Source organism: Capsicum annuum, chromosome 2, assembly GCF_002878395.1.
Source record: "Capsicum annuum cultivar UCD-10X-F1 chromosome 2, UCD10Xv1.1, whole genome shotgun sequence".
Lineage (NCBI taxonomy): Eukaryota > Viridiplantae > Streptophyta > Magnoliopsida > Solanales > Solanaceae > Capsicum > Capsicum annuum.
Window position 1 is genome coordinate 136,981,512 of NC_061112.1, and position 22,689 is coordinate 137,004,200.

Below are 22,689 nucleotides of genomic sequence, written 5' to 3' on the forward strand. Positions count from 1 at the left end.
TTATTTCAGCTAGCCGCGCCTCCTCTTCACTATATCTCCCTCAACGCGTCATCGGCTTTCAATCGTGATGTTTCCGATTAAGTGGTGCCACCTCTTCGATTTCTTCCTACTTTGGGTGATTCAAGCTCTGACTTCCTTTTGATTAACGAACATTAATACTATGTATTGTTGTGTGATAAATATTTATGTTTATTAATAGTGCGAAATTAAATTATAAAATATTATTTTTTTAAAAGTGGGCTGGCCCGTGAGGCTCACAACTCACAAAGTAATAGTGTGGGTTTGGTATTTTTTGGCCCGTCATTTAAATGGACTAGCCCAACGTGATCCATTAAACTCAAAGCCCGTATGGACTAGCCCATATGAACTGGGCAACCCGTATTGACAACTCTACATTTTTTATATAAAAAAGAAATTCATAAATAAAATTAGCAACAAATTTTGTTATTTAGCTATAAAGATGATAGAACATGTCCCTTTAGTAATTTAATTTAATTAAAATGAGTCTCATCTTCACTTTTTACCGCTAAAGCAAAACACAGGAGTAATAAAAATGTGAGGTACTTGGTCTGATACTCTGATATAAGCAAATATTCGTGGGGCCTACATTCAACAAATAAAATTGTAGTAGTTATTTTAATGCTTTCGTCGGAAATCTCAGTAATTTATTTGATTGATTGTTTTTATTTTATTAGTGTGGTTTTAACTCATAATTTAATTGATTGATTATTTTTATTTTATTAGTGTGATTTTAACTCGTAATGTTCTCCCTATTTTCTCTTCTCCAATCTCTATTCTTTTCACGGGAAAAAAAACACTTTAATGCTTCCGTCACATCTATATTAAAATAAGAGATTTCTCTCTCTCGATATATATTTTTCTATTCCCTTAGTAGTTTGTATGGCTCGCTTTTCTTAATGATAATCTCATTTCAAATTATAAATTTTAATTTTTTTCTTAAATATCTTTATAAATCAAAAAGTTCAATGGGAGGAAGGGAGTACTGGTGGGACACATGTCTTTAATAAAGTCCTCACTCCTCTAATGATTTTGATAATTCTAATAAGAATGTAATTAAAATTTTTTTGATCAGATTATTTTTAAAGGATTGAAGAAAGCAATTTATTTAGAAATATAAGTAGAGAGGAATAAAAATGAATGGAGGAAGTATTTTTATTAATTTTTTTTTTTTTTTTTTTTTTTTTGTGTGTGTGTGTGTGTGTTGGTTCATTTTTGTCATGTGTTTCAATTTTCAAGTTGCTTTGATTTGGAAAGCTACAGCTCCGCAAAAGGCCCACCACCACATTTCAACAAGCTCTAACAGCCGTCGGCAGTTTAAGGGAGGGCTAGAATATAGCAAACGGAGACTCCTACCGCTTACCGTTTTCATTTTCTCTCTCTCTCTCTCTCTCTCTAATTCTCCTACCTTTTCCCCCTAAAAGATTCACAAAGAGCAAGAAAAGGGGAAAGGATTCAATCTTGATCGGCATTCTTGTCAATCAAATCTAAAAACTTTGAGCATTTTTAATTACTGTGGTGGTGTGTTCTTGATTTTGGGGTGAGAAGACTATGGGGTTTAAGAAAGATGAAGCAAGCTCATCATCTCATGTTTTGAGCATCCCAAGAGAGGATACACCACTTTTAGGCAAGAATCAACACCTTTCTTCTCCTTCCAAGACTTTTGCTAATGTTTTTATAGCTATAGTTGGAGCTGGAGTTCTTGGTCTTCCTTACACTTTCAAGAGAACGGGATGGGTTATGGGTTCTGTTATGCTTTTCTCAGTTGCCTTTCTTACTTACCATTGTATGATGCTTTTGGTCTATTCTAGGAGAAAGATTGAATCTTGTAGTATTAAAGCTGCAAAGGTTTCATCTTTTGGTGATTTGGGGTTTGCTGTGTGTGGACCTGTTGGTAGATTGTCTGTTGATGTTATGATTATTCTATCCCAAGCTGGTTTTTGCGTTAGTTACTTGATTTTTGTGGCTAATACTTTAGCATATTTGTTTAATTATTCAATTGCAAAACCAGATCCCAGAATCTTGGGATTTTCACCCAAGGCTGTGTATATATGGGGCTGTTTCCCATTCCAGTTGGGGTTGAATTCAGTTCCCACGCTGACCCTTTTAGCCCCCTTGAGCATTTTTGCTGATGTTGTTGAATTAGGAGCTATGGGTGTTGTGATGGTTGAGGATGTCATGATTTACCTCCAGAACAGGTCTGTTCTTGAAATGTTTGGTGGGTTCAATGTGTTCTTCTATGGTCTTGGTGTGGCTGTGTATGCTTTTGAAGGGATTGGTATGGTTTTGCCTCTGGAATCAGAGACAAGAGACAAGGACAAGTTCGGTAAAATCTTGGGTTTGGCAATGGCATTCATATCTTTGCTGTTTGGTGCTTTTGGAGTGTTGGGGTACTTTGCATTTGGGGAAGACACAAAGGATATAATCACTACAAATCTTGGGCAGGGATTGCTTAGCACCTTTGTTCAACTTGGCCTTTGCATAAACCTGTTTTTCACTTTCCCACTTATGATGAATCCTGTCTACGAAGTGATGGAAAGGAGATTCTGTGAAGGCCGGTACTGTGTGTGGCTGAGATGGCTAGTGGTTTTAGCAGTGACTTTTATTGCATTGGTTGTGCCCAACTTTGCTGATTTCTTGTCACTTGTTGGGAGCAGTGTGTGCATTGTTTTGGGGTTTGTGTTGCCTGCTTTGTTTCACTTGATTGCCTTTAAGAATGAATTGAGATGGCATGGTTTGGCTTCTGATGCTGCACTGATTGTCATGGGCACAGTTTTTGCCGTCTATGGAACCTCTTCTTCATTGATGGAGATCTTAGCAAAAAAGCTCTAGTGTTTTTTGTCATAGCATTTCATAAGGTGTATGTATGTTGTGGATAATGGTATAAAAATTGAATTCAGATTACTACTGAAGAGATTGTTCTTTGTTTTAATTCCTAAGCAAAGGGTAAGCAAGTTCACTCTTTGTTCCTACTAGTAATAAATTTGTGAAGCTATTATTTGTGAGGGTAATTTTCATGTATATGATTGTTTACTGGAAGAAGCTATAATTACTCAAAAATGGCCAATTTATGATTATAACACTTATCTTATGTTATGCAATCTAAGTTGCTCGGATCCACCAAAGATGTTGTCTCAGCCATGTCAGATCCTTCAAAAAAATACTTTTTTTGGAGAATCCGACATGCACCCGTAGACATTTTTGAAGAGTCCGAGCAACTTAGTTGGCCATTATGCCTGATACAACGATACGTATATTTTCTCTTTAACACATTCTACCGAACGATTCCTAAATTCATGAATCAAAACATAACATTAAAACTTGCTATACGCACAGAAATAGAAGAGTTTGAAGCTGAAGTAACGATTCACATCCAAAAACATCAATACACGTATTAATTTCATCCACTATGACACATTAATACTTCATCCAAATCAGGAAAAGATATTTGGAGAAAATAGAGGTGCTTTAACTTCCAAAATGTCAAGGCTTCAAAAAATTTTAATTATTAATTTTATGATTTTATTTTCCTTTTTATAATATTGAATATAATTTTTTTTAAAAGTTATAATTATTTATTGTCATATTGAAATCGAAATTTTTGATACAATAATTTTAATATAATCTTATTGATATGGTATTTGGTATGTATTTTAAAGAACTTTGATATTTAATGCGATGTATAATATTTGATACTGTTATTTAAAAATATTATTCCATTCGTTTTAAAAAAAATTTGATCTATTTTAACTTACACAAAGTTTAAGAAAATAAAAGAAGATTTTGAATCTTATGATCTTAAATTAAAGTTGTGTCAAATGTATTAAAATATCCTGATGGTGTTAAACATGACATGTGGAAAGTTAAAATTAAAATATTATCAAAAAATAAATCATTATTTCTTAAATAAATAAAAAAAAGGTAGGTTATTTTTTTTAAAACGGCAGTTATTCGACCTTTTAGTATCTTCTTGGATTTGTCATGGTAATTGGAAAATTTATGTGATAAAACGTCAACTAAGTTGACATTAGACAAACGTGAAAAAAGGTATAATTAGTCTAATCTTCGATATTATTTATATAAGAGATACCCCAAATGGGAAATGCACATCATCAACATCCTCAAAAAAAGCACTAATTTATTTTTATCAATCTTGCTTTCTGATTCTTGCTGACTATTCTTCTTCCATATTGTCAATCAAATCTAAGATTTCATTTTTATTAATTTTTTATCAGATCCGTTTTTGTATTGGGTTGGTTTGAATTGTATTCTTGATTGGAATTGTTTTACCCGTCTGTCCCCGATAATTAATTCTCGCTGATCGCGTTTATAGATCATCGAATCAACAGCAATAATCTTCAAGAGGTTCATATGACAATGGGGTTTGAGACAGAAAGGCTTGAAGAGGAGGTTCCTATGACAATGGGGTTTAAGACAAACGAAGCAAGTTCATCGTCAGATGCACTAAAAAACCCTGGAGAGGATGATCCATTTTTGGGGCAAAAGCAGCAGCAGCAGCTTTCTTCTCCTTTAAAGACTTTTGCTAATATGTTCATGTCTCTAGTTGGTGCAGGAGTTCTTGGACTTCCATATACATTCAAGAAAACAGGATGGGTAATGGGCTCTCTCTTGATCATCTCAGTAGGCACTCTTGATTATTACTGTATGATGCTTCTTGTTTATTCAAAGCGTAAGCTTGAATCGCAATCTGAAGATGTCAAAATCTCATCTTTTGGTGATTTGGGATTTGCGGTGTGTGGATCTGTCGGTCGCATTGTTGTTGATGCAATGATTGTTCTCTCCCAAGTATGTTTTTCAGTGGGATACATGATTTTCATAGCTAATACTTTAGTGTACTTGTTCAATTCTTCTAGAGAACAAGCAAATACTAAAATCTTGGGATTTTCGCCGAAATCAATGTATATATGGGGTTGTTTCCCATTCCAGTTGGGATTGAATGCAATTCCAACACTGACCCTTTTAGCCCCTTTGAGTATTTTTGCTGAAATTGTTGATATAGGAGCTTTGGGTGTAGTGATGGTTCAAGATGTGATGATTGGTATCAAGAAAAAGCCTAGTTTAGAAATGTTTGGTGGATTCAGTATATTTTTTTATGGTCTTGGTGTGGCTGTTTATACTTTTGAAGCTATTGGAATGGTTTTGCCTCTGGAATCTGAGACAAGAGACAAGGACAAATTTGGGAAAATATTGGGTTTGTCAGTGGCCTTTGTAGCATTTCTGAATAGTGCTTTTGGAGCATTGGGTTACTTAGCATTTGGGGAAGAGACCAAAGATATAATCACTACTAATTTTGGGAAGGGGCTGGTTAGCAGCCTGGTACAGATTGGCCTTTGCATAGACCTCTTCTTAGCTTTGCCATTGATGATGAATCCAGTTTATGAAGTGATGGAAAGGAGATTCTGCGAAGGCAGATACTGCTTGTGGCTGAGATGGCTTGTGGTTTTGACAGTCCCGTTGGTGGCACTGACAGTACCCAATTTTGCTGATTTCACATCACTGGTTGGGAGCAGTGTGTGTGTTGTTTTGGGGTTTGTGTTGCCTGCTTTGTTTCACTTGATTGCCTTTAAGGATGAGCTGGGCTGGTATAGTTTGGCTGTGGATGCTACATTATTTGTCATGGGCACAGCTTTTGCAGTCTATGGAACCTCTTCTTCCCTGATTAAGATCTTTTCACAAACGGCTTAGCTTTTTCTTTATTTTTTCTGTGAACAGATTTTTCAGAAGATGCATATTATGCACCTTCTGTCAATATATTATGTGAAACTACTCTTCAATAGATGATATTCAATTCCTTATGTCAAAGCAAGATTCACCTTTGTTCTTTCATACTGGCTATAAATTTGTCTAAGTTACCCCTTGGCCGATGATAAACAGCATAGTTGTTGGATACCTAGATAAGTCCTTGAGTTGTGGCAAGGGCATTGGCATGTTGCCTTTTGACCCGGGCATAAGTGGGTTTCAGATGCAACATGCAAAGGAAATGATGAATGAATCCTTAAGACTAACGAAAAGTAAATATTACCCTTAGCTTATAACATGTGCATAAACTCTACCTTACTGAAATTAGGAGATTAGTGTTAGGAAAGATGAACAGAAAGGCTAAAAGTTCATATTTCTTCTACCTGTGCAAGATAACAGGAAAACGGATACTTCTTCCTCGATCAAGATTCAAGACATTACACCTAATTAGCAATATAACTACATTACACCTAAATAGCAATATAACTCTTTAAATAGGTCAGGTATAATGTAATATTCTACATCTGAAACTAGAGACATCCGCAAGCAGTAAAATAACTTGCTAGGAATTCCCCCACCTCCCAAACCAACAATAAATAAATAAAAATGAAAGACAACATAAGATTCACTTCTTTTACTACCAATCCATGACTCAATTTATTTCAGCAATACAGCACAAGTGAAAAGATGGAAGAAGTTAAGTTGGATTTAGACAGCACAAGTGAAAAGATGGAAGAAGTTAAGTTGGATTTAGACAAACGTGTGATTTAAAACACCAGGGAAGGTAAGTTGGGTTTAGACAACCGTGAACAATGTGTATACATAAATCATTCTTATCATTCCAATTATAATAGGGATGCCCCCAAAATGGATATGCACAAATACAGATACAGGTCAAATGTCACTTTCTATTAGTTTTTTTTTTATTGAGGAGTATTCATTTGACTTTGCTTAAACACTGTAGAATTAGCATAAGAGACATCATCAACGTGAAAAACATCCACAAAGAACAAAAAAGATTTCATTTTTATCAATATTGTTTTGTGTTTCTTGCTGGTTATTCTTTCCCCACATTCTCAATCAAATCAAGATTCCATTTATATCAATCTTTTTTGTATTGGGTTGGATTGAATTGTATTCTTGGTTGGGATTGTTTTACTGGTCCGTCTGTCCCCCAATAATTAATTCTCGCTGACCACGTCCTATAGGATCATCGAATCAATAGCAATAAACCCGGATTGAAGAGACTCATATGACAATGGGGTTTATGACAAACGAAGCAAGCTCATCATCCCATGCACTAATAATCCCTGGAGAGGATGTACCATTTTTGGGGCAAAAGCAACAGCTTTCTTCTCCTTTAAAGACTTTTGCTAATATTTTCATGTCTCTAGTTGGTGCAGGAGTTCTTGGACTTCCATATACATTCAAGAAAACAGGATGGGTAATGGGCTCTCTCTTGATCATCTCAGTAGCCACTCTTGCTTATTACTGTATGATGCTTCTTGTTTATTCAAAGCGTAAGCTTGAATCACAATTTGAAGCTGTCAGAATCTCATCTTTTGGTGATTTGGGATTTGCTGTGTGTGGACCTGTCGGTCGCATTGTTGTTGATGCTATGATTGTCCTCTCCCAGGCATGTTTTTCAGTGGGATATATGATTTTCATAGCTAATACTTTAGTATACCTGTTCAATTCTTCTGGAGCACAAACAAATCCCAAAATCTTGGGATTTTCGCCTAAATCAATGTATATATGGGGTTGTTTCCCATTTCAGTTGGGGTTGAATTCAATTCCAACACTGACCCTTTTAGCCCCTTTGAGTATTTTTGCTGAAATTGTTGATTTAGGAGCTTTGGGTGTAGTGATGGTTGAAGATGTGATGATTGGTATCAAGAATAGGCCTAGTTTAGAAATGTTTGGTGGATTCAGCGTATTGTTTTATGGTCTTGGTGTGGCTATTTATGCTTTTGAAGCTATGGGAATGGTTTTGCCTCTGGAATCTGAGACAAGAGACAAAGACGAATTTGGAAAAATATTGGGTTTGTCAATGGCCTTTGTAACATTTGTATATAGTGCTTTTGGAGCATTGGGTTACTTTGCCTTTGGAGAAGAGACCAAGGATATAATCACTACTAATTTTGGGCAGGGACTGGTTAGCAGCCTGGTACAGATTGGCCTTTGCATAGACCTCTTCTTGGCTTTGCCATTGATGATGAATCCAGTTTATGAAGTGATGGAAAGGAGATTCTGTGAAGGCAGATACTGCTTGTGGCTGAGATGGCTTGTCATTTTGACAGTCCCTTTTGTGGCATTGACAGCACCCAATTTTGCTGATTTCACATCACTTGTTGGGAGCAGTGTTTGTGTTGTTTTGGGGTTTGTGTTGCCTGCTTTGTTTCACTTGATTGCCTTTAAAGATGAGCTTGGCTGGTATAGTTTGGCTTTGGATGCTGCATTTATCGTCATGGGCACAGGTTTTGCCGTCTATGGAACCTCTTCTTCCCTGATTAAGATCTTTTCACAAGTGGCTTAGTTATTTCTCTGTTTTTTATGTGAACAGATTTTCAGAAGATGCATATTATGCACCTTCGGTCAATCTATTGAGTGTTTGCTCTTCAATAGGTGATTAACAAGGTTCACCTTTGTTTTTTCATACTGGTGATAAATTTGTCAAGTTACCCTTGCCGATGATAAACAGCATAGTTGTTGAACACCTAGATAAGTCCTTGAGTTGTGGCAGGGGCATTGACATATTGCCTTTTCACACTGGCATAAGTGGGTTTCTGAAGCAACATGCTAAGCAAATGATGAATGAAGCCTTTAGACTGACGAAAAGTAAATAATACCCTAACTTATAAAATGTGCATAAACTCACCTTACGAAATTAGGATATTAATGTTAGGATGGATGAACAGAAAGGCTAAAAGTTCATATTTCTTCGACCTGTGCAAGATAACAGGATACTTCTTCCTCGATCAAGATTCAAGACATTACACCTAATTAGCAATATAACCCTTTAAATAGGTCAGGTATAATGTAATATTCTACATCTGAAACTAGAGACATCCGCAAGCATTAAAATAACTTGCTAGGAATTCCCCCACCTCCTAAACCAACAATACATACATAAAAATAAACGACAACATAAGATTCACTTCTTTTACTACGAATCCATGATTCAATTTAGTTCAGCAATACAGCACAGTGATAAGATGGGAGCACAAAATTCACGGCTTTGCAAGCCGAAGGATGACTATGAACTACACACACACACAAAAAAAAAAGGCTCAGCTACAGAGATACCGAATCCACTCCTAAACCAAAATCTCTCAAATATTAACTGATAAAAAATGCTCATGATACACTTTATACATTCAATATTGGTGAACCAGCAAAAGTTCTGTCCACTTTGAAGTCCGAAAAAATAATGTGGTAGTTGAGGTCAAAATTCACAAGAAAAAAAATAAAAAATCAAGCTAATAAAATAATGCAACACAGCTTATCGTGACGCTAAAGCATGCCGCACACATCTTTAACTAGTCACAGCATTACATACCTACAAACAACAAACTGGCCAAACGATAAAAATGAAATAGAATTAAAAAAGGACTTCGTACTAATACTCCATCATCCCATCAAAACGCTTTCCAACTATCAGAATCTCTCCTTGGTGTCTGACTCTCTGCTGACGTCTTAAATGGCCCACTTGACCCAAATGGATCTGCATCATCAAAAGATGTGAAACCATGACCTTGATCTGTGTCCCTGGTGCTACGCATGGAATCAAACCTACTTAGAGATTCACGAGGAGGAAAGAGCCCAAAATTATAGTCGGAGTCTGCAGTGCTGCGAAATGAATCGAACCTAGCAAATGAGTCCCGCTGCTGGAATGAAGCATGATCATAGTCAGAGTCTCTAGTGCTGCGCATGGAATCAAATCTTGAAAGAGAGTCACGAGTGCCAAAGGGGCCACTATCATTCATGTTAAAGGAATCAAATCTTGAAAAAGAGTCACGAGATCCAAAGGGGCCACTATCATTCGTGTTAAAGGAATCAAATCTGGAGAAGCTGTTCGAGTTTTCTGCAAACCCTTCACTAAGTCTTCGAGGCGAGTTTGTTGAACTGTACATAGGTGTGCTTGGAACTGAGTCCCCGAAGGCAAATGGACTCTTATTCTGGAACATATTATCTGCATTTGGGGAACCTCCTGAATTATGAGCTGGTGTGCTAGGCACAGAATCAAAGAAGGGACTTTGCCTCGAGAACAAGGTATCAGTCTGAGTGAATCCAGCGTTGTAACTTGGGGTGCTTGGAACAGAATCAAAGAAAGGGCTTTGCTTGGGTAAGGTATTGTCTGAATAACTGAATCCAGTATTGTAACTTGGGGTGCTAGGAACAGAATCAAAGAAAGGGCTTTGCTTTGGGAGCGTGTTGTCTAACCCAGCATTGTAACTTGGGGTACTAGGAACAGAATCAAAGAAAGGGCTTTGCTTTGGGAACGTGCTGTCTAACCCTGCATTGTAACTTGGGGTGCTAGGAACAGAATCAAAAGATGGCATTTGCTTCGGTAGAGTGTTGATGGACTGTTTGGACCCCGTCTTAATAGGAGTTAATCCCCAATCATCAGCTTCAAAAAGAGAAGATTCCTTGAGATTGTCATGATCTGAATCCTGCATAAACAAAGAAAGCAAGCGATATAATGTGGACTTCCAGCCTTTAAATAATGCCAAAGGTATTCTTCCAAACGAGACAAACTCTGCAAACAAGTAGAAGGTTGCCCACACAATAACGTTCTTCAACATGCAAAGGCCTACATCTAACCTAGCAGTTGGAAAAGTGAAAAAAAAGAAAATGCAAAATAATCTATTTACCTTTGCAACAGAATTGACATCCCATGCGGCATCAGAGTCGAAGTTGGTATCAAATGTACCCCAGCCGGATTCACCAAAACCTTTGTCCCTCGAGAACACAGATTCAGTACCCCAGTGTTCACTGCACTCGTAAAATTAAATGAAGAAATTCAGATTTCAAGGGAACTGTACAATAATTTGTAGAAGGTGGAATCCCTCTACAATTGAGTATTCAACGCAATTTCTCGTCATTGAAAAACAAGAAGCACATGATATACTGAATCACCAAAAAGAGGAAGAGAACCACCACATTACCTTTGGGCAGCATGAGGTGAACCATCAAAACTAGTGTTCTTCCTGTACAGAAGATTTTCAGAATTCTTTATCTGGAAAACAAGAGAGCATGAAAGATTAAATGGTCCAAAAGAAGAGAGAACCACCACATTACCTTTGGGCACCATGAGGTGAACCATCAAAGTTGACATCCTTCCCATACATAGACTCTTGCGATTCTTTTGTCGGGCTTTCAACTGCATTACTCCTTGATGGACTATCAGTTGGACTTCTTGCTGTTTGCTCACGTCCATGTGCAGATTCCACGTCACTAACACCTCTAGCTTGTACATGTTTGGGCAGCTTATCTATCTTTGCATCAGTGTCAGCATCAGCAGATGATTTTCCAGAATCATGTTCAGCTAAAGAAGATGCTTTCTCGCGAACCAATGAAAACTTTGGTTTAGGTGGGGCAATGACGTTTTTTACATCAAGTGTGAGCTCTTTCACAAAAGTGAATCCTGAAATAAAGAAGATTCAACAATAAAGTTGGCAAAATTTAATAAATTTCTACAGCCCTCACATCCAAAAGCAACCCAAAGAAGAAAGAGAGCTGATTCAACGGCCTCTGGAGGCATTTTGAGCGTCAACACTTTGATTTACAAGCTGCTTTCTTAAAACATACCTTCATCTTCAAACTTATCCCACTCTTCATCCCAGTCTGCTGCAACCTCTTGGATGCCTGGTTGCCAACCTTCGAAAATACAATTAATGATATGAGAAAGCATTTGAAAAGAATTTATATCAAAGAAAATTACAGGCCAGAAACACGTTGAACTTAGGTTACACAAATTTGACACTTATGACAGTAACACAAATTTGCCACTTGTGAGTGTGGCTAAAGCTATACATCATGCACCTCCTACTTGGCCCCACAAATTGCTGACCAACTGAAAATACAATGGATCTCCAAACAAAATTAGCATCATATCATGAACAAAATGATGATGAGGTAAATGTAAAAGGGGAAGACCTTGGAGGTTTCTTAAGAGATATACTGGCTAAAAGAGTCACATCCATAAACAGCCAGCAATTTGTTAATGCCTCAATAAAGAATACACTAAAACTGACTAGAAGCATGGAAGACTTCAGCTTGAGATTGACCAGTGACTTTTGTATCTCCATTAAAGGCGGTCGAATATCCAGCTAAAGTGCCTCATCATTAATACTTTTTGCAAGCCCATCCAGCTCATTATATTATTGGCCAAGAATCAAGATAGGTGAAACTCAAATGGCACTTCTAAGTACAGAACAAACTCCGCTAGAACAACAATTTCTTCCAGGGAACCATTTTTAATCATCAAGATTCTTCTCGGGAACACTAACTAGTCAGTCACAATTCAGCACACAATAACAAGGCACTAGAGATATATTTTCAAAACAGACTTCTTTATTATATTTTACTGAATTTAAAATAAAAATATAGCAATTGATGAGATAACCAAATGAAAGCTTATTCATCACTGAAAGAACAAAAAGACTACTACAATTACCAAATGGAAGCTCAAGCAGTGTAGTTGGTTTAGCTCGTAACCCATAAGTTTTGCACCGTTCATTCAGTGATTTTACTAGCTCCTCAAGGTTCACCTGAATGTGACTAGCACGGTCCTATAAAAGAAAAACTTCTGCTTCAGAAAAGTTCTACTTATCTCTACCAACTTGAGCAGTGAAACAATATTCCAACCTGGATACCATCAGTCTTGCCATCTTGATCCATTTTAACAATTTCCTTGTATAGCTCCATTTTTTTCTCCTATAAAAGGTAAAGCAACACAACAACATTTAAAAGCAAGCCAATTTCACATGATTTACAAGAAAATATGAGAAAAGGATGTTAACTTTACATCAATGCATTCGACAAAAAATCCAAAAATACCTGAATATCCCGAAAAGTGGCCTCCTCAATTGTCAATTTAGAAGCAACATCTCCTGTCTGCTTGTACTTCTCTTCATATTTTTTAGCCAATATCTCAACCTGTCAACTTCTCCATTTTAAGTTAAACAACATATATGAGATGCAGTTTCCCTATGTTTAGAAAAGTTTACCTCTCTTTTGTCAGCAGAAGTTCTTTGAGTGATCTCATTTAGTCTATTGTCACAACGGCTTTTGTATAAAATCTGGTAAAAGAAATAACAGTAGAAAGCAGACCATTTTAGCATTGAAGGTTCTCCTCTTTTTGGTATACAGATCGTATACGGGGTTTCCACAATTGTTAAAGAAATTATTTACCTAAACCAAAAAAAATAGATATATAGCTCTTTGACTATAACTGATTGAACTTGAGGTGCATAAAGATCAGACACTCACTATTTCTTGCATCTTTGCATGGTAGAACTGAATTTTTTCTTTTGCTTCCAAAATTTCCTTCTCCAATTCCATGACCTTCAATATTATAGCATAGAGGAGGGAAATTGTATTAATAAATTTGGCAGTTGCAAGCACTTGGAAGTAAAGCAAAAGCACCAACCGACATAAGAAGAGGCTCCACTAGAATTAAATTATATTCAAACATGAAGATCCAACTCTGATCCTCCATAGCATCAGATTAACAATTAAGGAAATTCACAAATGTCAAATATTCTTTGATTGTAGTTCTCTAAACACTCAGAAAGAATGAAGAGTTAGTGCTATAACTTTGATGGCCTGATAACCAAGGAAATTATGCAAGCCAGACACTATCCACACCCATGCATATAATTCACATTCTGAAGCAAATTAATTGTAGCATTCTTGTTTAACACATCACACAAACTATTTTGTCAATTGGTTCCTAAAGAGAAGTACTCATTTTCCTTCCAGTACATCAGATCCAACAAATAAATATAATATAATCTAGTTCTGAAACAAAAGAACACAGAACACGCCAGCAAATCATGTCAAGTTTCCTGCAATGCACAAAACTGCATTCTGTTGCAAGTGTTACAATTTTGGTTGTCGTATTCACACACTTCACTGGTACACACATACGGTTCAAGATCTATTCTCAAATTACCATTCATTTTCTAATTTGTTTCGTTAAAGACCCTATTCATGTAATTTAAAATGCAGATAATCTTGGAAAAAGGAAGAAAATATTTGACGAACCGAGAAAAAGTAAGACGAAAGGAAATAGCAGCTGAGAGGAACAGTTTAATTTCACCTTCTTTTCTGCATCAGTTGCTTCCTGGAACTTTGAATTCAATGCATCCTGTTCCTCTTGACTAAGTTGGTCAACAAGATGCTTTTCCAGTGCAGGAACTTTAGGCTTCTGTTGACCAGGCTGCACAGCTTCATTGGGCTGGGGCATGGGAACTGGACGTGGAGGCTTCCCCGGAGCACCAGGAGCCATTTGTCCTGGACCCCTTGGCACCTGTGTTTGCTGGGAGGCTGGAAAACAGAGGAAGGATGAGACTGAATCAAAAGATAAAAATAGGAAGGAAATTCTTCAGACTGATATGGCGATACAAATGGGATACTATAAACGGAGGGAAATTCTATTAGCTAATAAACATATGCGCAGTCACTGGTCACCATACATGCATAGTGAATATTATAAACGGGAGGAAATAAATTTACCTGGGGTGTGTCTCCAAGCAACAGCACCTTGTGATGGGATAGGCTGACCAGAAGCAGGCAATAATGACTCGTCAAAAATAAGATTGGTCGGAAGGACTGAAGGAAGCGGGTGACCTTCCCTGTGCCGCTCCATCAGGTAGAGAGCAATGCAGAATTCCCTTAAAGACAGCATGCTGTCATTGTCTTGATCAGATAAATCCCATACCTGTTTCAGCACCTCTGACAAACGAAAAGCATACCACATTAATGTTTTGAAAGACCAACAGCTCGGAGATAGAAAGAAAATTCAGCATGAGTTTTCATGAGCAAGAAAGATGTTGTACCACAGGTCATAATAGACAGCACAACAATGTCTAAAAGGACCTGTAAGAAAATTGTAGCCTGATAAAAATAAGAAGTGCATAACCCCAATGGAACATAAAACGATTCGCTATACCTGAATTATTAAGAAGTAAATTTTAAGAAAAGCTACTAGATGTTCGAATAAAAATTATAGGCACTCTAAGCCTAAGAACCTATGATGCAAAGCCCATACCAAGCAAGAAAAAAGTCTGAACAGGGAAGAAGTGAGCTACCTAATCAAGTTCCACTATTCAATAGGCCGTGTACCCATCAGAAGTATTTCAAATAGCCAATTTCACAGGGATGATTAACTAGATAACGTATCTGGTTTAAGCTCTTCAAAATAAAGAACTAAAGTTTGTAAGAATTAAACCAACTTTTAGAAAAAAGGAGATAACTACGGAAAAAATTTAAGGGTAGATGATTTATTTATTATAAGAATAATCTTCGTTTGAGATTTGTACAATATTTTAATTGGATTCTAAATAATCTTCATTTGACATTTGTACAGTATTTTCATTGGATTCTAAATAGTCTTCATTAAACATTAGTACGGTATTTTAATTGGATTCTAAATAATTGTCATTTCACATTTGTACAGTATTTTATTGGGATTCTAACAAATCCACAGAGCTCTTAAGTCTATCACTAACTAAATGAAAGTAAATAATAAGCATATCAAGCAAGACCTAACAAGACAACTTGTACTTTTAATTAATAAATGAAATACAATTACTTATTAAGCTAAGAGCTCCAAGGCTACCCAACAGTCTCCTACCTAAACCTCAACTTTTAGAGCTGTACCTAAGAGACTAAACATGAAGCTATAGAATGGTTGAATAACATACCGGCATGTATTTGGTTATGTATGGAGTGAAAGGAATGTTAGATGTGTTGAAGACAAAGCATGCTCAATCTAGCAAATCAAATCCGAGTAACAATAACAACAACAAACAAACCCAGTGTTCACACTTTTTTTAGTGTAAAGAGTAATTCATTTTTTTAATAACGGCGTGAAGAGGAATTCATAGATGAAGCAAAATCGATACTTAGTCTCTTAGGGGTCGTTTGGTTGGGAAAGAGTTATCCCGGGGATTAGTTATCCCGGTATAATCCGGGATTAGCTATCCCAGCATGTGTATAGGATAACTTATCCCATCACTATGGTGTAAATAGTGGGATAAATAATCCCGGTACTAACTAATCCTTCAAACTAAACATGGGATAAAATAATACTTCATTTTATCCCGGGACTATTTATCCCTTATACCTCACACCAAACGACCCCTTAGAGTCCCTTTACGGTTAGAACGGGATTTTCTTTTAGTTTTTGTTCACTCGAACATATTTCAACACTTCCCCCGCGCTGCTGATTTTGTAAAACCCATCATTTCTCAAAAAAATAATGTGGAACAACACAACTACCGAAGTTGAAGGAAAAATAGAAAGTTCAAGAAGAATAAGGGGCTTTTAAGTGCTTGCCCTTGGCAAAAAAGAAAAAGAAAACAAATTGGTGACCAACTTTCTAAAATTACAAGCTACCAAAGAGATCATTCCATGTCCCAGAGTCCCAATCATCAAAATTGAAGGCTTCTAACTGCAAGAACAGCAGCAAACATAAGCGCATTCAGTTGATCATAACAAAGCAATATCTGTCTTAGAAGGAAACAACCAGAAGAAACATGGTATTTCATAAATAGATCAAGGCGGTAAGCAAATCACACCTCGAGGCAGCTTCCAACTTAGAAACAGGTTCCTTGCCTCCTGGCCAGTAATTTTTCCATCCCTGTCTGTGTCCACAGCCATGAATACTTTGCTGTACTTCTGATAATCAGACCGACTCATTCTTCGCCAAGGAAGCTGAGACTGACTAGAACGAGAATTTCCAGCTGCATTAGGATTTGCAGCAGCACCTGGCACTAAGACCGGTTGGTTTGTTCTCCCGGTCAACTGAGCTTGCTGATGCTGGTTTACTCGTTGCTGTGGAGGTGCAACTTGTAAATCAACTGAGCTGGCCCTTACTGGATGTTGGAGCCCTGCAGATGCAGGGACCGTGGCTGGTGAGACTGGTAAGCTGCCGGCAGAAGATATACTAGGTGCAGAGGTTTGTTTGGGTTGAACTGATGCAACTGAAAAAGCATCTCCAAAAAGCGAGTCAGATGGAAAACCATTTCCTGAGATTGGAGCGGCTTTAGGATCCTTAGCATCTGTCTGGTTACCATGCAAAGTTGCATCATTTAAATTAGATGAACCTGGTGGTGCTGAATAAGTGGTCTTTTGTTGGTTCTGCTGTGGAGAAACCTGATCAAATCCATCCTGACTTCTAGAACTGATACCGATATTAGGAGCTTGGGAAGTAACAGCTGCTTGGGAGCCACCATTACCAGCAAGCCCACCAGAGGAATTAGCAGGACTAAAAGCTGCCATTGTACCACCTGGCATCCCTTGACCAGAAACACCTGGTTGAGACGGGAAACTGGTGCTCGGAATGGGTGGTCGAGGAGGCCGCACATACTGGCTTTGCTGAACTGGTAACCCCTGTTGACCCCCAATGCCAAAACTTGGTGCTGCTGTTGGAGCAGCACGACTAACTGGAGGCACTGCAGCACCAGTAACTGGAGGAGCTGCAGAACCAAGTTTATTCGCAGGGCGAGGACCTGATACTGCTGCAAGATTTATCTGGGGAGCAGGAATTTTAGCTGAAGCTGGTGTAAATAGTGCGGCTTTTACTATTTCTGGGGTCAACTCTCGTTTCTGTGCAACTGTAACAAGCTTAAGATAGTTGAAAAATTCCTGGCGGCTAAGGAAACCGGTACGACTTTGATCAACATATGTCCATATCTGCATAAAAGCAAAAGAGCACGTGAACTGTAGTGAGAAGAAATGAGGAAATTGATAGATCCAGACATTAGACAGTAGTCGCAAATGGGCTATTTACAAACTACAACTTCTTCCACATCTAGATTATCTTGGAATCTGGTTTTAGACCTGTCTTCTGGCAAGCACCGTAATTGTTGTTGCACTACTTTATCAAGTATCAAAAAATAATGTCCGAGTCTTACCACTCTAACAGCCTGAACCAGAGAGCTATCTGCGACTTTTGTAACATTCTCAAGTGGCACTAACACACTTTAGTAACTACTATTCATTTTTATTATATTACTAGACATAAATGTGAGGGTCTCAGAAATTATTATTTGCATAGTCGTTTCACTAATATTCTTTGACTAAACTTTTCATCTATCTCGTATCTGCTAGACATTTTCATATTGTTAGGTTGAGTTCCAGAATATTCATCTAATGCAACCATTGTAAATTTCTCTTCTTCGTCTTTTCTGAATTAAAAAACGTCTTTCCACCACAAACACCCTAATTCTGCTATACAGCAATAAGTACGGAAGCTCAACTGACTGGAGCATCCGAACCGCCTTCCCCCAAAAATTACACTAAATCCAATAGTGCTGAATGACCTAGTTGAAAAATACAAAAGGCTCACACTAAATATTATAGCCGGAATTGTGGCCAAATATGGATTAACAAGTAATAGTAGCAACTGGAGTTGCAACAATTAAAATCAATCACCGAAGAAATGAGTCACCTGAGCAAGGACAGGTTTAGGCAAATTGGAGCCTTGAAAAAAGGCAACAGCCTCAGCACCACTGATCCGACCATCCTGATCCACATCTGCTCTACGAAAATAAGCCTCGAATTGATCCATATTCGCTGTTTGGTTCTGCCCAGCCATTACTCAAATCGGTTTCGCAATACTGAAGAATTAGATCGATCTGCCAGTAAGCGAGCGACTGGTTATGGAATCAATTGGGAAGTGTGATGGGCAATTAGGCAGAGAGGGGATTTGAGAGGTTTAAGAAGATCCGGCGGCGGGCGGTGAGATCGATAGGCGGAGGATTGAGGATGATTTGGAAGTGACACACAATTCCAGAAACGTGATGTCAAAAGTTTGATTGGGGTTTGTGCTTTCAACACCACAATGCACGTAACATTTCTCTCTCTTGTGTTTTTTAACATAGGTAACTACTAATACTATGCTTTTTTTCGAAATATCATCATTGTGTGCTGTAATAGAGTAGTACTATTATTTATCCTCTTTTTTATTTGTTTTATTTATTATTCCCTTTTAACAACAGTATTTTAGCCAACAATGTGCACAAATTGAAATAAGGAGCCACCAAAAGGGTGGATTATTGTCATTAATAATCTATGAATTAAATGATAGAATTATTTAATACATTATTTGTAGGAGTGTTCATGGGTCGATTTGGGTCAGTTATTGGTCAAAATCATAATCAAACCAACTTAGTCGGTTTTTAAATTTCTAAAACCAAATCAAACCAACACAAAAAAATAACCGTTGGTTTGGTTCTTATCGGTTTAGTTCGGTTCGGTTCGACTTTTCGGTTTATAACTATAGTTAATGATAAAAGTAAAAAAAAATCTTTAAAAAATCTAATCCAACATATGAGATGTTAAACGAGTGTTGTTCCTGAACCTTAAAACTAAGATGTCAATTTAGTGTTATACTTTGGCAAAACCATGAACAACACCATACAAACGCTCCAACAAAGGTATTTAGAAACTATATATAAGAGAATGATATGATAAATCACCCAAAAGGTAAACACATAAATTTTTTGCTCAACATGGACCAAAGAGAAAGTTCAAAACTAGTGATTAACTATAGTCTAATAAAACTCACCTATAAAATCTCATAGACAACAAGATAATTTTCACAATTAGTATCATTTGTCATCAAAGTGCGAAAATCATATAGAATCTCAAAACGTACCATCAACTAGATGGAGACATATGACTAAAGTTAAATTGAAGATTAAAATTTTAAATATAAAAAATATTTATATTTTATTTATGAAAAATATATATATAATTTATATATGCATATGTATGTGTGTATACATATATAGACATACATATATATATATATAAAATAAATAAAAAAATTATAGGTTCGGTTTGATTATTTTGTCGGTTATTTTAGAGAAAAATAAAACTAAACCACATAAGTATTGATTTTAAAAATTTTAAATCAAACCAAACCTAATCAAATATCGATTTTTTTTAATCGGCTTGGTTTGGTTCACGGTTCGGTTTGGTTTTTAACCAAACCATGAACACCCCTAATTATTTGATAGTAATTTTGGAGCAATGTACAATTAATATATAGATTAGTTATACATTCTATATGGTATTATAGGGTGTATAACTAATACACCTAATTTGGTGGGATTAATAATTCATGGATTACAATCCATGAATAAACATATGTAAAGACAAAAACACCCTAAAATTTATTTTATTTTTTTTTAATTTATTTAATGTGAGTTACTTCTTTTAAAATTATCAAGATAAAAATGTTCCTCCAAATAATTTTAGTCATAAAAAAACTACTCTATTAACATAAAAAATACTTATTGGTCAAAATCTGAAAACAAATTGCAATGATTGCATACAAGCTCTAATTTTATAAATACGATATTCATAAATAAAAATAATTTTTCTATTTAGCTTTAACACTCTACAAAACACAAATTTATATTAATGGTGATTCTATTGTCTCATTCAAAAGTTACATGTATGTCCCTCCAACTTAAGAACACCACAACGTGGGAACAACAAACAAATGCCGAACAAATAAAGAAAAGATAACAAAAAAATAACAATTTTTGCAAGTAAATGATTAAATCTTAAAAATTCAAAGTAAATAATTAGTTATATTGTTAATTTTTTTATTTTTAAAAAATAATAATAAAGTTTTACAAAGAAAATACACAAAGTTATAATATGTCGAGGGTATTTTTGTAAACAAACAATATTCTTTTTAAATATAACAATACATATTGTTTTCAATATATCAAACCAAACACTGCATAAAAAATAATCTCAGTATTACTAATCCTTGGACTACTAATCTTGGCATTACTAATACAACCTATTCAGTATTATCTTATACACTCTACCAAACGACCCATAAATGGATTCATGTTATTATTCATTGGTATAGAGTAATTGAATTAACGAGTTATAAATGACTGATTTTGCATTTGCAATAACAATAATAATAATAATAACATATTCAGTGTATTTTCACATAATAAAATTTGAAAAGAATATTGTATACGCATACCATATCACTATCTCAGATGAAGTAAAGTGTATTTTCACATAGTGGGATCTGAAAAGGATAATGTGCATGCAATCATATCACTATCTCAGATGAAATAGAGAGGTCGTTTTCGATAGACTTCGACTCAGGCCGGATAACAGTATAACAAATAAAAAACATAAAAGCATGCAACAAAATGTGATAACACATTGCTAGCTAATAGCGAAAATAAAAAACCACCAGATAATACTATAAACTGTCTATTCGAAATTATAGACATCGCCAAAACACCATGAATAAGAAATTCGAGAAGCGAAAAAAAAAAACTCTTCCCTACTATTACAGACGAACTCCTACCCACTAACCCTCCACCCTAATTCGCATTCTCCACACCTCCCTAACAAGGGTCACGTCCTCCGTAGGCTACAACTGTTTCATATCATGTCTAATCACATCCCTCTGATATTTTTTCGGCTTAGCTCTAACTCACCTAAAATCATCCATAACCAGCCTCTCACACTTCCGCATTGGAGCATTCCAGTATCTCTTCATCACATGACTGAACCAACACAATCTCACTTCTCGCATATGTAATATCTAATTATAATTTGAAATCATGATCTAAAATCTGATTGGTTTGAAAATAAGGTTTTATTTGAATGTATAATTTAAATTTTTTGAATTATAATTTTTTTTCATAAAAACATAAAAATGACTCGATGGACCTTTGTACTATGTCCGTTTTGTAATGTGGATACTCTTACTTACATGTTTGTCATCTGAACTCCTCAACTCAATAAAACTCAATATCCTAAGCCCTTTGACCATTGACCGGATCTATATGGCAAAAAAATTACTAACTAGGACATGTCGCGTGACCACACGCGTGTATGAGCGACTGAAAGCAATATATTTATATTAAAATCAAAAAAATAAAAAAGGCCTTTTTTCCCTCCATTTTTTAAAATTTAAAATATTTTTAAAAATTAAAACTTAATATTTTATTTTATTTTTAAAAAAACCCTCCCTCGTCCAGCCGCCCCTCACCCCCGTCCAGCAACTCCATCCACCCCAACCCCATCTAGCAATCCCTACTCCGCATCCAGCACCCCACCCCCGTCCAGCAACCCCTACTCCGCATCCAGCACCTCACCCCACTCCTCACCTCTGTCCAGCAACCCAACCCCATCCCACCCCTTACCTCTGTCCAGTAACCCCACCTCATCTCCACCCCACCGTTCAGCACCCTCGACCTCACCCTCCGCCGTCCAGCACCCTCGACCCTACCCTCAGCCCCATCTAGCACCCCCACCCCCAACCCCGTCCAATATCCCCCATTCAGTCCCCCAGCCCTTTCCCCAGCACTACCTTCATTTTTTATTTTATTTTTAAAAAAATTCCTCTCAATTCAAATCTTTTCATATTTTTTTGAATTAAAATTTAAATTTAAATTTTTTTCATATTTTTGGAGGATTAAAATTTAAATTTGAATTGAAAGAGAGTGATAGTGGATATTGAAAAATTAGTGAATTTCATGAATAATCTTGAAAAAACTTAAAGTTTTTGTGAATTTGTTAAAGATATTTAAATTTTTAACTATAAATTCATATATATAAACATAATGAATTTTCGCTTTTTAAATTTAAATATCTTTAACAAATTCACAAAAACTTTAAGTTTTTTCA

The 22,689-nt window shown here is 36.3% G+C and overlaps 4 protein-coding genes across 4 annotated transcripts; 3 read left to right on the forward strand and 1 right to left on the reverse strand.

Moving 5' to 3' along the window:
* The first annotated feature begins 1,036 nt into the window (after positions 1 to 1,036).
* On the forward strand, positions 1,037 to 2,930 carry LOC107859770 (amino acid transporter AVT3C). The gene has a single exon (XM_016704873.2). The coding sequence runs from the start codon at positions 1,570 to 1,572 to the stop codon at positions 2,848 to 2,850; it is 1,281 nt and encodes a 426-aa protein (XP_016560359.1). The 5' UTR covers positions 1,037 to 1,569; the 3' UTR covers positions 2,851 to 2,930.
* A 1,113-nt stretch (positions 2,931 to 4,043) lies between these two features.
* LOC107859771 (amino acid transporter AVT3B-like) lies at positions 4,044 to 5,841 on the forward strand. Its single transcript, XM_016704874.2, has one exon. The coding sequence runs from the start codon at positions 4,390 to 4,392 to the stop codon at positions 5,722 to 5,724; it is 1,335 nt and encodes a 444-aa protein (XP_016560360.1). The 5' UTR covers positions 4,044 to 4,389; the 3' UTR covers positions 5,725 to 5,841.
* A 147-nt stretch (positions 5,842 to 5,988) lies between these two features.
* Positions 5,989 to 8,476, forward strand: LOC107861287 (amino acid transporter AVT3B-like). The gene has a single exon (XM_016706632.2). The coding sequence runs from the start codon at positions 7,031 to 7,033 to the stop codon at positions 8,312 to 8,314; it is 1,284 nt and encodes a 427-aa protein (XP_016562118.1). The 5' UTR covers positions 5,989 to 7,030; the 3' UTR covers positions 8,315 to 8,476.
* A 620-nt stretch (positions 8,477 to 9,096) lies between these two features.
* On the reverse strand, positions 9,097 to 18,929 carry LOC107859772 (epidermal growth factor receptor substrate 15-like 1). Its single transcript, XM_016704875.2, has 14 exons — positions 18,461 to 18,929; positions 16,587 to 17,703; positions 14,521 to 14,739; positions 14,105 to 14,331; positions 13,273 to 13,347; positions 13,011 to 13,082; positions 12,841 to 12,939; positions 12,649 to 12,717; positions 12,458 to 12,572; positions 11,590 to 11,658; positions 11,080 to 11,425; positions 10,947 to 10,988; positions 10,653 to 10,773; positions 9,097 to 10,451 (listed from the first exon to the last, which is right to left on the reverse strand). Exons 1-14 carry the CDS (start codon positions 18,605 to 18,607, stop codon positions 9,417 to 9,419), a joined length of 3,753 nt encoding a protein of 1,250 aa, XP_016560361.1. The 5' UTR covers positions 18,608 to 18,929; the 3' UTR covers positions 9,097 to 9,416.
* Positions 18,930 to 22,689: the final 3,760 nt, after the last annotated feature.

Excerpts from the sequence above, each read along its gene's own strand:
- LOC107859770 (XM_016704873.2), top strand. The coding sequence starts at position 1,570 with ATGGGGTTTAAGAAAGATGAAGCAAGCTCATCATCTCATGTTTTGAGC.
- LOC107859771 (XM_016704874.2), top strand. The coding sequence starts at position 4,390 with ATGACAATGGGGTTTGAGACAGAAAGGCTTGAAGAGGAGGTTCCTATG.
- LOC107861287 (XM_016706632.2), top strand. The coding sequence starts at position 7,031 with ATGACAATGGGGTTTATGACAAACGAAGCAAGCTCATCATCCCATGCA.
- LOC107859772 (XM_016704875.2), bottom strand. The coding sequence starts at position 18,607 with ATGGCTGGGCAGAACCAAACAGCGAATATGGATCAATTCGAGGCTTAT. Across the intron at positions 12,718-12,840 it reads CCACTTTTCGGGATATTCAG|GAGAAAAAAATGGAGCTATA; the intron begins GTATTTTTGGAT and ends TACCTTTTATAG. Across the intron at positions 10,774-10,946 it reads TCACCTCATGCTGCCCAAAG|TGAACACTGGGGTACTGAAT; the intron begins GTAATGTGGTGG and ends TTACGAGTGCAG.